General features: G+C 34.1%; 2 protein-coding genes across 5 annotated transcripts in view; one reads left to right on the top strand and one right to left on the bottom strand.

The window, feature by feature from the left end:
* Positions 1-18,372, bottom strand: part of LOC113509494 (calmodulin-A-like) — a 175,573-nt gene that overhangs the window by 47,805 nt on the left and 109,396 nt on the right. The gene's annotated exons all lie outside the window — the stretch shown is intronic.
* The window catches only part of LOC113509507 (troponin C-like), a 31,874-nt gene that overhangs the window by 3,806 nt on the left and 9,696 nt on the right, over positions 1-18,372 (top strand). Inside the window, exon 3 of the mRNA XM_052897333.1 lies at positions 10,159-10,306. Within this exon, the coding sequence (XP_052753293.1) occupies positions 10,159-10,306 (148 nt within the window). The remainder of the gene's footprint in view (positions 1-10,158; positions 10,307-18,372) is intronic.

Below are 18,372 nucleotides of genomic sequence, written 5' to 3'. Positions count from 1 at the left end.
AGTTAACCCATCATGATGAATTCATCAGGAATTAACCATGAGTTCCATAACCATAGTTTCCAGGGAGAACCACGAGGAGGTCGACCTGGTTGGGTATATTGCTAGCAATAGGATTCCCAGTCTCCATTACTAACAATCCCTTTCCCCCCGCGTAAGCGGGGTTTATTAATTATTAATTAAAAAAACCCTTCAAAATGAAACACAGCCACTTAGATACAGCTGCATGCGTATGACTGATATAAGAGTGGAACAGAGGTACCCAAGCAGACGTCAAAAAAGTCTCGCTCTAGTACAGTCCATTTAAGAAAGAGTTCATTAGAAATAAGAAACATCTAGAAGTACACAAAGCTAGATATTTCTAGTTGTTTATTCAAATTACACTATGGTTGTTCCACCTTGACAACTTCTATAAATGTAACCGCATAATTGTAAGGCGTTGAAACGTAACTAGTCGCAACCACTTGCGACACTTCGCTCTATTTTACGAGTGCACTCTGGGAATATTATTATCCTGGACACAATCTTTTAGTGTCTCCTAAATTTTAACATTATGCATTAATGCCGGAATGATGTTATAGCACACTAGAGGAAATTAAATGCATATATAAAAAGACATTCTAAAGTTCAGTGTTCAATTTTAGGATTTAGTTATTTTGTATTAGAGCATAGAGTCGTAAATCGTATTCATCATTGTCATATCAGCCATTAACTATACACTTCTGAACATAGGCCTCCCCCTTGGAAGGTTTTGTAGCTATCACGTTTGGCTGGCGGGTTGGCAGCCGCAGTTAGCCACTTAAAAATATACGCTGCTGCCCATCCCTCGATTTAATTATTATATGATATAGTATTTATTACCAAGACAAAATCAGAAAAATAGCATTCTAACTCAACAATATTCCCCGAATTCTCATTGAAATCTCAAATTACTGAAATTTTCATACAAGGACGTCACACATTCACATTGATCGATATAGTATGAGAGGTAGAATTTTTTTCAAATTTTTACTATTATTTGTGTAGCAAATTGTTCAGTTTCAAATGCTGTCTTGTTTTTTTTTCTATATTATACTCATTCGTTCATTCATTCAATATTATTTCAAATTTAATTACACTATAACAGTATTTAAGTTAACGGCCAACTAATTTTTATGATAGCAGTACTAAGAAGTTTCAGGTTTGAAATCAGCAATTAATCTAATTATAATGCCTACCCTCATTACAACTATTAAAAAATTTTATTCACAATCAACCACTGTTTTGCTAATGAACAAGGATAAAACCTATTTATAAAACACGGTTTGATTATTATAAGATAATTAAGGATAACAGACCCTCGTCAGTACTACGCTTGGATGACTTTCTTCTATTATAATCCGAAATTAAACCTCTAAACATCGTTGTTAAAGGAAATCTTAATTCATTATTAAGAAATTTTAATTGTGATGTTAAAAAGGTACATTAAGCTTTCCGACAGACATATTGACTAATAAAAGTGAAAATTTACAATCTACACTCCAATCTACTCGTACACTCCAGGTAACTACTACATACCAAGTAACCAATACATACAAGGTAACCAGTACATACCAGGGAACTACTACATACAAGGTAACCACTACATACCAAGTAATCGATACATACAAGGTAACCAGTACATATCACCTAACCAGTACATACCAGAGAACTACTACATAGAAAGTAACCACTAGATTTATTCGTCGGTAAACAATAATATCTCACGTTATTTATCTGATTTATATGAAAGATATAACAAAAAGAAGAAATATATTATAAACTATAATTGTGTGAGACTTATTGAATTACTTACTTGCAAATATTGTCCGATTTTGTTGATTCTGAATTATTTAACACAATATTTATGTAAACTAAGTACTCGCTCGTCTAATTCCACTAATGTTTCACTACGCGATTTAGTACTTGTAAACAGTTTACGCTTACAGGCTTTAGTAGTTAAGTAGTTAATGGGGGGGAGGGGGAAGGGATTGTTAATAACAAAGGGTTAATGGCCCCATTGTTAGTAATATCCTCAATGAGGTCTATCTCCACGTGGTTTCTCCTAGAAACCAGTTAAACCTGGTGAATTCATCGTTGTGCTAACGGTCCTGATTTCATCCTCACCTATCATCCCTTACTGATATCCCATCGGCGTATACTGATAGCACAAGCGAGGTAACCATTCTATTATCATTTATTAAAAAAGTATTTTCTTCATGTACTGTTACTTAGTAGCTAGGGATTTATATCGAAAATTCTCAAGGCCAGAGTTCTCGAGAAATTTGTCGTTAGTGGAGACGGGAAAAAATCTCAATGTTTCGAGAACTCGAAAAATTAATTCCGTGTTACCTTTTTTTTAGTTACCTAACGGTAACTTAATGACAAGTCTAGAGTATATATACTTCTAAAGTGTTTGTGAATGCCTATTTTATAAAGAAAAAGCTTTGAATTGAAATTTGATTTTTTTCTAGATTATTTTGCGGTTTACTACTAGTTTAGTTTTAGTTGGCATACTATGCTTAAATTAAAATTATTAAACAAATTTCTGTAGTTATTTGAAATATCATCATTTTATCAGCCCTTAACTTTCCACTGCTGAACATAAACCTTCCCCAGAAGGGGAGTTTTGCCAGTAGTTACCACGCTTGGCAGGCGGGTTGGCAACCGCAGTTAGGCTTTTAGTAATATTTTAATACTGCTGCCCATCCGTCTATCATTAAGTTCTACTAGGTGCCTCTTACGACACTTACGGGAAAGGAAGGGGTGGCCCATTCTATGCCAGGACCTACATGGCGATTATTAATGGGAAGATTAAGTTATTTGAATATGTACTAGTAATTTAGTACATTTAATTTTACTAATTAATTTTTATTTAATTAAAGACATTACATTTAAGAAATGGTAGTAAGTCAACAATTATAAAAAGTTAAGTACTACCCTAACAGCGGTAGGTGAGTCAATCAATAATTCATATTACTAAAACAAATGGTACTAATCACTTGACAGCGATCGTCTACACGTTAAAAGTTCTCATCTGAGAGTGATTTAGTAGACAATTACTTTAAAGCAAGAATCTACATTATTTACACTTATTGCTAGAAAAACCGTTGATTATTAAAATAATAAACTTATGTTGGCCAACAGCCACTGTTTGGAGTTTCGATTACCACGTCAACCACGGTATACTGTATCATTAAAATCAAAAGCGTTTTGTGGCATTCCAAAAATAATAAACACTCTTTTACGCAAAGTATTAATAAACATGCAACCATCAAATTGTATTGAAATTAATCGCTCTACTTATTCAATTTTGCTTCTTATTTCCTAGTATACTTAAGAGCCAAAATTTAATAAAGGTCACTTTATTATTCATTGTATTGAATGTTTTCTGGGAAAATTTAATTAAATATTATTTGAAAATGTAACACTGTTATACTTTTTATCGGATAATGGATCTGATGTGACAAGAACAATATAAAAATTTTAATTGAACTGTCCTTTCAATTGCTTAAAAAACTTATTATGATATTAAATGTCAAACAATTGTATTAGAATTACAAAACAATTGTTGTACTTTAGTCTCGCTAAAATCTAATAACTGCTTAACCGATTTGAATTTTTTTTTTTGTTTAGATCAATATAATACAGGGCTTGTTTAAAAAAAAAACATCCAGTTTTTAGATAAAAAAAAAATAAAAATACCTAGATAATTTTATATGAAAATTACTTTTAATAGATGTCATGGTAGGTGATATGAAGTTCACTGGGTCTTCTAGTATATGTTAATTAAATAGAGATAAATTAAATACGAGTAATTTAAAAATATGCATATTGCTTCATGCGAAATTATATATAAAGTTCAAATTCTATAAATCAGAATAATTAAAGATTTAATTTCAATTATGCTGCCTATTTTTTTTTTTTTTATTTATAAAATGCTCTGATAGCGCTCTGAGATAATCAAATTTTAGGTAACACATTATCTTTGCCTCCAATACCAAATAGAATTCAGTATGATGGTTTCCAAGGGGCCCCACACGAAGGTCCACCTAACAGGGTATATTGCTAGCAATGGGACTAGTCCGCATTACTGACAATTCCTTAACCCCTCTCTGTGTTCTATCATAATTGAAGTCGCTATTTATTTTATTTTTTTATACCACTGAGGTGGCAAACAAACATATGGCCCACCTGATGGTAAGCGGTTACCGTAGCCTATGAACACCTGCAATACCAGAGGTATTACGCGCGCGTTGCCGACTCTGAAGAAACCTTTTTACCCCCTTTTGAAGAACCCTGCTGTAGTCTTTTGGGAAAACCTCGACAGAGAACTCATTTTATTTCTAAAGCAAAATGTATCACTTGTAAAGATATCAATTTGATTTCACGGGAATACTTGACGTTTGAGAGTGCCCTAAATGGCGGAACTGGTCACGTATTTATCATTAGGCATGGGTAATATTAATACCGATCCGATATCTATATATTGGATTCCTTTTAGACATTTGTTTTGAAAAAAAAAGGCCATTACCCATTTTGATATCATTCATATCGGTCGAATATCTATTTTCGAATATGTTAAAAATCTGTTATCCAATATTAATTTTTGAATAACAGATTTTTAACAAATTCGTTTTTGGACCGGAATACAGACATTCTAAATAAATCTATACATATTGCTATGTATTACTATATCATCCACCCTATTTATCATAAAATCTTTTTTTGTAACTGTGTTCAAATGTTTTCTAGTAAATATCAACTTGTAAAGAGTTCACCAACAAATCAGTATATCTAGGTAATTTTACGTTTAATTTGTCCAGCAATGTATAACTTTAAACAATTCAATTCGAAATTGTTCTAGCTCACAATTGGAAAGCTCGTAAGGCTTTCGAAAAACTGAAGCCGCAAACAGAAAACACTTGCGAGATTTAAATGTATTCTAAAAGTTTAGTATACTTCGTGCCCTAGGCGTGCTTCTAAATACGAATTTGTTTATTTCATTTCATACTATGAAGCAAATTCGTGTTGAGTAAATTGTTAGTTAAATTTTGAATTCGTGTTACTTATGTCTATTCTCTAGTACACTACGCTTTTAAATTTAATATAATTAGTGTTATGTTTATTTTTAACTTATTCAATGTCTAACGGAAAACTGTTTTCAACCGACTTTAAAAAAGTGTGAAGCCTCTTAATTCGATTGTATTCTTTTTTACGTTTGTTCCCTCATAACTCCGTCATTTATAAACCTATTTGGAAAATTCTTTTTTATCTGAAAGCATATATGTACATTTTTTATTACATTAAACTTACAGAAATATAATCACAATCAGTTTAGTAGTTTAAAATTTAAATTAAAACTGATGTACTATTGACTTCAGTGTTTTTTTTTTGCGAAATAAAATTCTAAAGTATTTTAAGTGGTGTAGATTTTTTTAAGCTAGGTACTTATATTGGCAAAAAAGCTGACGGTACCTGATGGAAAGTGGTAACCGTCTTCTATATATATAAATAGTGCTATAAACATAACAGAGTATACTTTATCGCCCATGAGACCCCTATGCGTTGCCATTTATGAGGGAAAAGACAAATAAAAGTCTCTGCTTGCGATAAAGATAAGTGTTTACGGTGTAGTTGCCTCGGTCAATAAGTAAGAACAACTAGTTTTACCTATTTACATACATTATATACAGAAGGTAGTGACAATGAAAATATGCAAAAAAATAAAATAGAAAAACAGAAATTACAGCCAGTTGTTTAATTTAATATTTACAGACACTGTTATATTATTAACTTATTTAGTTTACACTGCACTATTAACTTATTTGAAGGTCCACTTGATTCGTGACGCGCGAGACCCTTGGTTTAGGATTTTATTGAGCCCGGATGATAAATCCAACTATTAACTAGTTGGGTTTTATAGGCCAGACCGATGAACAGAAACCAGGCCCGTAGCTAGATAGCAATTTGGCTAGCTAAATTACGACTGCCTGATTGAGGGTTTGTATGCGTTTATATAGGCATAATACTGTTAAATTAAATGAAATAAATGATATTGCTATTTAGTAATAATATGTCTACATGTTAGGGTTGTAATAGAGTGATCAAGATAGTAAACATGACAACAAAAATGTATTTAGAAAGGAGCATTGCTGCCGAATAAATATGCAGCGTCTCTTCCAACTTGGCATTGGCAAAATTATTGGAGTCTCGATGTAGTCATAATTTATAAAAAGTCGCTCTCGGGTAAAACCTCTTTCTTTAAGTCTGACTGTGCGGTCAGACTAAAAGAAAGAGGTTTTACCCATTTCTTTTGGACTGGCTGATATATATCTATGTATATAGATATCTATGTACAGTTATGTACTTGATGGAAAAGTAAGTGATGATGTTTACACAAGTGGCTGTTAGATGTATATGTACAGACCCCACAACGGTAAAACTATATGGATACAATCCATTCGTAGAGGTCTAATCTTTCAATATTCTCTACTATATTCTGATAACAGCTTAATATACGGCATACTGAATCTAATAATATACCGCCCTAAAGACCCGGGATGTTGTATAGATAGCTCTACACTCGGGGCTGTCTTGCCCATTTCCTTCACCGCTATCTGCGGACCCGTCATTTGCGTAGATAAACTTTAGAATCTTCAATATAGACGAGCGAAACTCTATTTTACATTAAACTAGCTGTAACCCCTGTCTTTACACGCGTATATTAGCATAAACAATGTCCTGTTCGTTTATTCGGTAATGAAAAAAATGACTATTCAAAAACGCTTATAATCTATGTTTGCTTGAATAATAATATTTCTTTTTTTATTAAGTGAATCCAAAATATGATCTGGCAGTGTGCCACAATAGAGAGAATTCACGTTCTATCTTAGCATGATACATTATTTTATAGTGTCATCAGGTCAACACTGTCACAATAATACTCATGACTTTGGACCACTCCTTCCTTTCCCGTGGGTGTCGTAAGAAGCGACTAAGGGAACTTAATAGTCATAGGTTGAGCACCAGCGTCCCTTTTAAACCCTCGTCAAAGCCTAACTGCCGTTACAACTCGTCTACCAAGCGTGGCAATTACTGGCAAAACCCCTCAACAACGGAAGGCCTATGTTCAGCAGTGGACAGTTAACGGCTGGTATGATGACGATGATTACTCCTAATGAGGTAGTTAGAGGCATTTGTCGATAATTATAGTTGTGGTGAATATAGCACTCGATATCCTCACATTTCACATAAGGATATTTGTCCTCACGGGGGTCCCATATTGTAGCATTATATTCTAGTTTGCTACGGTCATTTTTTATACAACTTTGAATGGCAAACAAGCTAACAGCCTACCTGATGGAAAGTGGTAACCGTCGCCTATAGACATGAGCAGTACCATGGACATAATAGAGTATGCTGTTTCGCCCATGATACCCCCATGCGTTGCCATGCCTGAGGACTCAGGTGTTATTCCTCTGTACCCTGTAAATTCACGCCATATCCCACCCTTCAAACCGAAACACAGCCATGGAAACACAACTGCTTCACAGTTGAAACACGAATTGGACAGAGGTACTCAAGCAATCAACTTTTGTACAAAGTCTCCCTCTATCATACGCGTTATATAACACTTTTGCCACTGATGTACCATCGATATACGATGCAGTTCGAATTAAGAAATTTAATTTGTTAGTTGTTTTACGGGTTTCCGTCACATGTTCATGGAATTATAGCTTATCGTCTAAAAGAACCCTGAGGTCACGAATTTTGCTTTTTCTAATGGATTTCGCCCAACTTATAATTAGTCTCGAACTTTCTGCGCGAGAAGGTTATTGTCTTACACTCATTTCAATTACATCATCATCATCATCATGCCAGCTTTTAACTGTCTACTGTTGAACATAAGCCTTCCCCTTGGGGGGTTTTGCCTTTTTTGGCTTTAGAGATGTTTTAAAGAGGGACGCTGCCACCCATCCCTTGCCCTCCCTTAGTCAACTCTTATGACACCCACGGGATAGGAAGGGATGGCCTATTCTATGCTGGGACCACACGGCCAGTATTTGTATATATGCATATTGTATTTGTATTTTAAGGGAAGATTATTGTTTTTGCTCCACTTATAGACAGCATTTATATCCTCTTGTAATGATTTTGGAATATGTAACATATTAGAATTCAACGTGGCAGGGGGCAAACCTATCGCCATATCTTGATTTAATAAAACTGATCGTCTCCCTGCCATTTTCCTATATCTATTTGGGGTCGGCGTAATATATTTTCCTTTTCCATTCATAACTGTTTGCAATCGCCTCAGTATTCACCCCCTTCTGGTCATATCATCTTTCACACAGTCCGCCCATTTTTTTTTAGATCTCCCTATATCTTTATGATTGTCTACGTTTATATTTAATACTTTTTTTACTATATTCTCTTCATTTAAGTAAAATGTATAATAACGGACAAATTGTTAAGTTTTTTTACGTCACTTAATAGCTTAAGAGTAGACAAAAAGAAAATTAGTAATGTATTTTGGTTCTAACAGTCAAATTTTTGATACTTTGGGTTATATTTTAATATAATAAATACCGGTTTAACTTACGTGTAAATCGAGAAAGCTCAAGTATATACTAGTTTCGGGATCATTTCGTGATCTTTAATCATGAGCGGCTGTGACCTAATAATGAGGTTAACTATGCGCCTCTACTGTTTTTATTTCCTCGTATTACTACAGACAACAAAGATTATTAAACAAGCTAACATTTTCCCTGATGAGAAACGGTAACAGTTATCTATAGATATGAACTGTACACCATCAACGTCGCATTGATGTGTAGTACCACGTATACGTTACTTTTCCTTGTATCTAAGACGCTATGCCTCTATGTCTTCTTATTTCACTGCCATAAATGTATATAAATAAAAATGAAACTCTAAATGTATAGTTGCATGTAGGTGCAAAACTCGAGAACGGCTGCCTTTTTTTTTCAATATTCGTTAAAGTCCAAGGAAAGTTTGTACAAAGAGAAAAACTTCTCGATAAAATTTGGACATATCTAACTTTTTCCATACAAATCGTTCCTATTCAAACATTACAAACAAATGTAAATATTTGTTATACCATCTTTTGATAGAACGATATCTGTAGGATCAAATAATACATATATTAATAAAAATAATCTATAATATTATAAAAAAGCGGAAGGGTTTGTTTGTTGGAATTCTGAAACAACTCAGATGATATTTTTTGCCTTAAATATCTCATTTACTGAGCAAGAGGCTATTCAACATTACGATACGACTTCGAGCAAAACCGCGGGATACAGACATTATCTATAAAATACCAATTTATCAAAGTTCCAAATAGTTTGAACGAAAGCACACATGGGAATGCTGAGGTTTTACAATTTTCCCGCGTATTCAGTTCACAGTAGCAAAAGTTTGCGTGCCTTTTGAGAGTATCAAAGTTTCGATTACATCCAGTCCCCGAGGTAGGACAAGTATTTGAATACCCGAGTGAAACATATTTGTTTGGGTCCGAAATTCTTTGGATACGTGCGGTCATCTTATATACAAAGTTAAGTAACAAATCATTTACACTTAGAACTGAATAAAATATTAATATATTTTATTTGTAACCTATAACATATCAGCTGTTTACTGTAGAACATAGGTCTCCCTCTATTGGGGGGGGGGGGGGGTTTTCCAGCAGTTACCACGCTTAACCACCGTGGTTAGGCTTTGGTGATGTTTTAAGTGGGATGATACGTCCCATTAAATTCCCTTACTTTCCTCTTCGATACCTATGGAAAAAGATATAGATGGCTCATTCTATGCCGAGACCACACAGCGAATTTTACTTGTTAAGTAAATAATAAATCAATTAGGAATAAAGTGAATAAACAAATACATACATGAACCCTGTAAACATAACTCTTCTCTTTTTAGGCGAAAAGTTCCTCCTTGGTTCTCATGCTTGCAATAACGAAAACTTCCTACCAACATATAGTCTACCGAGATTGTAGTTATATATTTTATCCAACACTACTATTTTCTCTAAGCAACTCTTATATATGACTTTTTTTAACGAATTAATGTAATGAATAAATTAATTTATGATCCAAATATTTTGCTCGACAGTGCTTCGGCGAGCATTCAGCATGTTCGACTCGAGCAAACAGGGGCGGATTGAAAAAGAAAAGGTGCGGACCATACTCAACACTATGGTGCACAGCTTCGACGACCGCGAGCTCGACAACATGCTCGACAACGAAGATGTCGATGGTAGGTTTTTTTATTTTCTAAATAATAAAGATAGAAATCGAGCAACCCACCATTAAGCGATCATCATAAAAGAAATTTTATTGTTAAAAGATTTGTAAGCACACATTATACTTTAATGTATTTACTACCGGTTTAACTTATTTTTTTTATGCAATTTAGAGTGGCAAACAAGCTGACGACCCACCTGATGGAAAGTGGTGGCCGTCGCCATATAATTACTTACGTGTAATTAGATCGAAAAAGCCAAGGACGAGGGGCGCAGTCAGGCTCACGCTCGCGTCACAATCGCTCATGACTAAGAATGACGATTTATTCCAAAACTAGTCGAGCTTTTTCGATTTAATTACACGTAAGTCTAACCGGTAGTTATTAAATTAAAATAAAATAAATTACTATATGAAAATGCGTTAGTTCATTGAATAAAAATTATTCGTAAATGGCTATCGTAGCTTGAAAAGCCTCACTTGTGCGTTGTCAACATTGTGACATAAAGATGTTTAATTACTGTACAGTGATCATAATAATTTGTCACAGATTGTTGGATAATTATTTCAGTTTATTTATAGCTTATCTCTTTACTAACCTATTCATATTACGAGTAGTCAGTAGGTATATGGTTTAAGAGACAAACTAAAGTTAAACATTGTCTTACTACCTACCAGAGGGAGACTTTGTACAAAAGTCGATTGCTTGTGTACCTCTGTCCCATTCGTGTTTCTACCGTGAAGCAGTTGTGTTTGCATGGCTATGTTTCGGTTTGAAGGGTGAGATATGGCGTGAATTTACTGGGTACAGAGGAATAACACCTGAGTCCTCAGGAATGGCAACGCATGGGGGGTATCGTGGGCGAAACAGTATACTCTGTTATGTCCATGGTACTGCTTATGTCTATAGGCGACGGTTACCACTTTCCATCAGGTGGGCGGTCAGCTTGTTTGCCATTCTAAGTAGTACAAAAAAAAATCACTAAAGTTCCTTTCAAACGTATTCAAACGAGTTATATCACTTTTTTACGGATTGGGTTAAAAAATCGTAAAATACAAAACAAACCACGTTTATAGTTTTAAAAATCTCTGGAAATAGTCAAAGAACGGTGGACGGCAATAAAACAAGATGAGAGCAAACAAACATACAGAAATAAACCCGCCTTAATCTTGGTCGTGGAGCGTATTTACTTAGGTTTATGGGCGCGACGAGGACGGTTCACGGTGAAATAGTACTATGTTACGGTAGTAACTCTTTACCAAGCTTCCGTAACAGTTTAGAGACGTACATACACTGTAAGACTGGTAAATTTTATGGTAGTTTTTATATTAAAAATATATGCATAGGATTAAATGACAAAGGCTCTCCTGCAAAACAGTTTATAGTGGCCATATTAATGGAAGACTATTATCAGGTAGCCAATATCAATCTAGACATGGTAACATGTGCTACATTTCATTCGTTATCATTTAGAGAAATATTTTGTATTTTCACAGTTTTGATAGTAAGAAAAATATATGTACTTCGTCTTAGATTAAAAAAAAACATAAATCTCTAACATATGATCCTGAAAAGAATAAAAATGGAAGAAAACATAAAGTAGTTAATACAGTCACAGTTAAAACTACATATGTAAAAAGACAATATACAAGTCAATTATTAGAAATAAAAAATAATTAAATTAAGGAACTGGGAACGTATCCACTCAATTATCATACATTCAATATACTTATATACTCTGTTATGTCCACGGTACTGCTCATGTCTATAGGCGACGGTTACCACTTTCCATCTGGTGGGCCGTCAGCTTGTTTGCCATTCTAAAGTTGCATAAAAAAAAACACAAACAATATCATTATGTATAACCATACCACACACAGGAACACACGATCCTACTCATACTCACACACACAGGCACCCACACACGCAAACACACAATTGTGAAAAATCATAAATAATGGTTACTACTCACAACGACCTAATATTACATGTGCTGTTTGGTATTAAAAATAAAGTACGAATTATTACTTTTATGATCAATGCACTAAAGCCTCTGTTCGTTCACTTTTTACAGCTCAACCAGCTGTCTATCGATTTAATTTCACTATTAATATCTTCGATTTTTATTTAATGCTACATTGTAGCAGTTTTTCAACCTATTTTAAAAAGAAGAAGGTTTTAAATTCGATTGTATTTTTTTATGTATGTAAACCGATTTGGAAAAAATATTGTTATTATTTAAAAAGATATACTTACGGATTAGTCCTGATATTCTTACAGATTCATATACAAATTTTATCAAATGTAAACTACATTTGATAAAATTTCTATATGAAGTTTTTAAATAAAAATAACTGGTTTAGTCGCAAATTACGTGATGTAACAGAAGTAATGTATGATAGATAGATAGATAGATAGATAGATACTCTTTATTGTTTCCTCCAAAAGATTACAATAGTAAACTTATTATAAATATAAATAATTACAAGAAATAATCACAATGAGAAAACAATGGGCGACCTTATCGCTAAGAGCGATCTCTTCCAGGCAACCTTTGGATGGAGAGGAGTAATTATAAACAGTTTGGTGGGAGGCATGATGAAAAATTTTGTTAGTTCTAAATATGGGAGATGTGATACATATAATAATATAAATATTATCCCTACTCATTATTATATTTATATACATACACCTACACACACATATACATATATATACATACACATACACATACATACATACATACATACATACATACATACATATATACATATATATACATACACATACATACATATATATACATATACACACCATACACATACAAATACATATACATACATGGACATAAACGCCTACACAAATACATAAAAATATATAAATACTGTTCACGAAAAGTATGTAATAAGTATGCTAACCAGACATATAAACACATTAAGAAGATGACAACTTGCTCAAATAATAGTTCTTCAGTTTTGCCTTAAAACCAGCCGTACATTTTATATTTCGTATGATTTTGTGTGTGAAACGTGTAAATGTGTTCTTTTTATTAAATACTAGCGACCCGCCCCGGTTTCGCATGCCCCGGGTACAATTTCAATTTTTTTTTAATTTATCCTAAGTACGATAAAATTATTAGTGTTTTTCTACTGTATTATGCATGTACTCGTATTATACATATAAACCTTCCTCTTGAATCACTCTATCTAATAAAAAAAAACCCCATCAAAATCCGTTGCGTAGTTTAAAAATCTAAGTATACATAGGGACAGACAGACGGGAAGCGACTTTGTTTCATAATATGTAGTAATACCAAACCAATAATACTCCTTCAATACGTCATCTTTTTTTAAAAATCTATAAAATCATTTAAATGACATATTGTGCCAATAATTATATATAGGTAGGTGCCAATAATTATATATTAAAAAATCAATACCCTCCTTTCTTCAGAAGTCGGATAAAAATAATTAAGAGGGCGCATGCCGCATCCCTTGTAAATAGCGACATTTGTATTATCTGTCAAGTGTCTGAATTGCGGGTAAATTATTCCAGATCTACTCGGAAAGTGTGTGTCCCTAAAACAAGATTGTACTATAGTTAAAAAAAAATTGCAGAAAAAGAAGTTATATGATGACCAATAACGGTTTTTTTTATAACGAGTGCACTATATCACCACCCCATCAAAGCTTTTGTTGGGGCTGTGACCAATCGTTAACAAATTCAAATCATTTTTATTCAAATACACTTGTTTACAAGCACTTTTAAATCATCACGTTTTTTAATCTACTGCAGGGTTCAGGACGATGTTATCTGTTGAGAAGAACCCGTAAGAAACTCAACAGTTATGTACTCTTTTAAATCTCTGTTAACACATATATAAGTTCACATTACATTTATTTAAATGTACTGCGTCTAAAATTAGATGGTAAAAATAGATTGACCTTAGATAGACCTATCAGAAGTTCTGTGTCCTTCCATATTAGCTATCAATCTCCGACTGTCATTTGGTTCACGAACGTTTTGCAATACGTGTTACATCTTTAAACGAGGCTTTTTCAAGCAAACTATTATATCAAATTATTGACAGTCACACACGTGCTAATGATAGCGGAATGAAACAAAATAATTCTGATCTAATAACCAGTTATGTTTATATAAGATAACACCTAGTTCAGTGAGACATAAGAAATGTGTTATTTTTTACTTGCTATTAATTTTATTAATAACTCTGTATTTACAACTTAAGGTATCTACAAAACACCCTGTATATGCAGTATCGATGAAATATTAATGCGTTCATGACTGAAGTATACATAGCTGTGTAGGTTTCGGCATAGAATAGGCCGCCCTTTCCTTTCCCTGGGCGTCGTAAGAGGCGACTAAGGGAGCTTATGGTGAAAGGATGGGCAGCAGTGTCCCTTTTAAAAGATCACCAAAAGCCAAATTATGGTTGCCAACCTGCCTGCCAAGCGTGGCAACTACTGGTAATAACCCCCCTTATCGGAGATGCTATAATAAGCAGTGGACAGTTAATGACTGATACAACATATAGATAGAAGAGGAAGGGATTTGTTAGTAATACAGACTACCAGTCCCATTACTAGCAATAAGCCCTGTCAGGTCGACCTCCACGTGGTCCCCCCCGGAAACCATCGTGCTGAATTCTACGTGTATTCATCACGGTGGGCTAACTGGTCTGCCTTTGTTTTGTTAATAATAACAATAAGTAGCCCAATTGCTAGCAATACACCCAAAATTAATTTATCAGGATGTACTAACTGACCTGCCTTTTCGTTCTCGCCTATCATCCCTCACTGGTGCCCCGCCAGCGTATAACATTGGCACAGACGGGACTACGAGTATTATTCGCCATTATTAACCATTAAAGAAAATAAGACAAGATAAAGATATATTTATTTAATAAAGTATGTTTAATTAAGCACAGAATTTATCATTGATTCCTACACTAGGTTGAGCCTGTCCTGTAGGAAACAGGATTCGTATTATCATATACGAGTACAGTACATAGGCTTTTTAATAGTACTGATAATTGTTTATCTACTAATTTATTTAATGCAATTATTTTTATTTAGATCTCACCATTAATACACATGTATGGATAAGTATTATGTATGTGCGTGCGTGCGTGAGTGCGTTTGTGCGAGCGTACGTGTGTGCATGTGTGCGTGTGTTTGTGTGTGTGTGTGTGTGTGTGTGTGTGTGTGTGTGTGTGTGTGTGTGTATGTGTATATGTGTGTTTATGACATACAGATAGGTAACAACATATAAATAAGTACTTGTTTGGAAGTCGTTTAATTATGGAAACGTATTTAGTTACAACAGCAACGCACCCATCACGTTGCGCGTCACACCGCCGTTGGCGCGGCTCATCACGGCTTCGACACTAATTGAGGAGTGCGGTGTCGCTGTCTCGCAGCCGTTCCAGATTACAGCTCGTAATTTACATGGGGGAATTGACAGTCGCGTATTTAGACACGGAGACAGCGGAAAATTGGAGGAGGCAAGTTAATTTAATTTTTAGGGCTTTAATTATATTTTTTTATTGTCCACCTTCATAGCAAGTTTCTTATGGAATAAGGAAAGAGATTCCTTCTTAAAAGGATTCATAATTTAAATAACAACTTGCAATATTTCCAAATTATTATTTTAAAGCGTTCTTATATTGAAACTATGTTCTTGGTTTCTCCTAACTTTGACATTGAGCCAATTTGTATCATCATCCACGCCGTTCATTTATACAGACATTGTGTGGTAATTTTCATCTTCAGGAGTTCGTAAAAGATGATTCAATGAACAAAATAACTTCAACATTTCGTGGAAGAGAATCACTGAAACGAACTTCCGTATATTGCGTTCTCGACAGCGTGGTAACAGTATTATTACTATCAACTTATGTATAAGTTACCAATTGCGGATGGTTGATATAGGCCAAATACAATTTAAATATTATTCTATATTTTCAATATAAAGTTGTCACTGTAATAGAAATGGTAATGTTATTCTCAGTAAACAGAAAGAATTCATAAATTCTAAACATTTACAAATTTTTCATACACGACAACTGTATAATATGACAGTTGCTAAAACAAATCACTGTGTACTAACAATCTCCCGTATTTACTTACAAAGTATCTATACAAATACGCCTCGCTGCGTATATTTTATGCTGTGAGCGTGACAACTGGTGATATCATTTCTTCGCCACAATTTTGCAAATTTGCGAAACGTGCGTATATTATTTTAGAATCTGTATTATTGTTACTACAGAATAAAATATCAATATAAAAACCTTCTGTAGACTAGTTCACTACTTTAACTTGATTATTTAGATTACATACATGAATTTTAAGAGAAATGTGTTATTTGATTATTTAATTAGAATTATTTTGTTTAATTCCGCTATCATTAAATATTCGAAGATTGACCTTAGATAGACCTATCAGAAGTTCTGCGTCCTTCCATATTAGCTATCAATCTCCGACTGTCATTTGGTTCACGAACGTTTTGCAATACGTGTTACATCTTTAAACGAGGCTTTTTCAAGCAAACTATTATATCAAATTATTGACAATCACACACGTGCTAATGGTAGCGGAATGAAACAAAACAATTCTGATGTAATAACCAGTTATGTTTATACTCGTATATTGTTATAAAAAACTGTTTTAAGCTACCTGCATCCATTGACACCCTGCAATGCATTTAAGTGTTGCAGAATTATATATGATATCCATTGGTATTATTCATATTTACACGACAGTTACTACTACCAATTAGATGGATTTTCGTTTTGTACGCCTTTCTGAGTCGAATAGAAATAAGTCTAAACTATATTTGCTTATACACGGCTTCTACATCCAAATTTCAGAAGGCGTACGAGATTAAGAGTACTTTATTTTTATAAATTCAATGGAAAAGGTTTTCAGATAAGATTGTCTATACTTCCAATTTTAAAAAGAACTACCAAAAGCAATATAAGTCCAACATTAATTTTGTAACGGTTGAAGTAGATGTCTTATTGTTGAGAAAATTTTAAATTGTTTTGTTACAAAGAAATACGTACTGGCAATTCATTGTGTATAACAATTACTTGCAGCTGTCACAAATCGAAAGATATTAACTCATTTATCACAAGTATATTTTACTTCACAAAAAACCTACTTCAATTGTGAACGCACAAACAATGATGACGAGATGGTTCGTAGACAGATCTGTACTATTTAACCAGATACAAAGGAATCTATTAATGAAATGATTCGGTGAACATTCATATAAGAAGGAACAAGACAGTGCACGCCGTCGTCTTATTCTATCTATAAATTTCATAATTCTATAAATAGATTAATTTATACTTTGTAGAGCATAGTACTCAAAGGAATTATTCAATGTGATACCCACGGCCATTTTCTACCATCGTACAGCTCAACATCTACAGGGAGTTCACCCCCATAGATTAGAGCCTGTATGGTCGCATGTAGCATGGTTTTAGAGATGTTTTCTCTCCCACGAACGCTCAGTTTTTTGTTATGGATGATAATGGAATGGTAACCTTGCCCGCGCCATACAATATACACTGGCGGGGCACCAGTGACAGATGATAGGTGAGGATGAAGCAGTAACTGACCCGCTTAGGGTTTAACTATCGCCCATCGTGACGAATTCAACAAGAATTGTTCACGATGGTTTCCAGGGAGAACTACATGAAGGTCGACCTGATAAGGTATATTGCTAGCGATAGGTTCATTAGATCCCATTACTAACAATCGTTCAGGTTATGGAAGGAGCTCCCTGTCGAGGTTTTCCTCGAAAAAAGAGGTAAACCTCCTATAAAACCTCCTACCTTTCTTCAGGGTTGGCAACGCATGTATAATATCCCTGGTATTGTAGGCATTCATAAGTTATTATAACCGCTTACGATCAGGTGGGCTGTATGCTTGTTTGCCGCCTTAGTGGTATAAAAAACGAGTCATTTTTCTAGACAATAGGCATGCAAATCCATTGATGGAATCACCATCGCCAGTGAGTTCATGACATAGAATGAGATAGCAACATCCTATGTCT

The sequence above is a fragment of the Galleria mellonella genome, unplaced genomic scaffold (assembly GCF_026898425.1).
Source record: "Galleria mellonella isolate WM207_F2 unplaced genomic scaffold, CSIRO_AGI_GalMel_v1 utg36, whole genome shotgun sequence".
Classification (NCBI taxonomy): domain Eukaryota; kingdom Metazoa; phylum Arthropoda; class Insecta; order Lepidoptera; family Pyralidae; genus Galleria; species Galleria mellonella.
The sequence above is the reverse complement of the archived record's forward strand: the minus strand, read 5'-3'. Positions and strand labels throughout refer to the sequence as shown.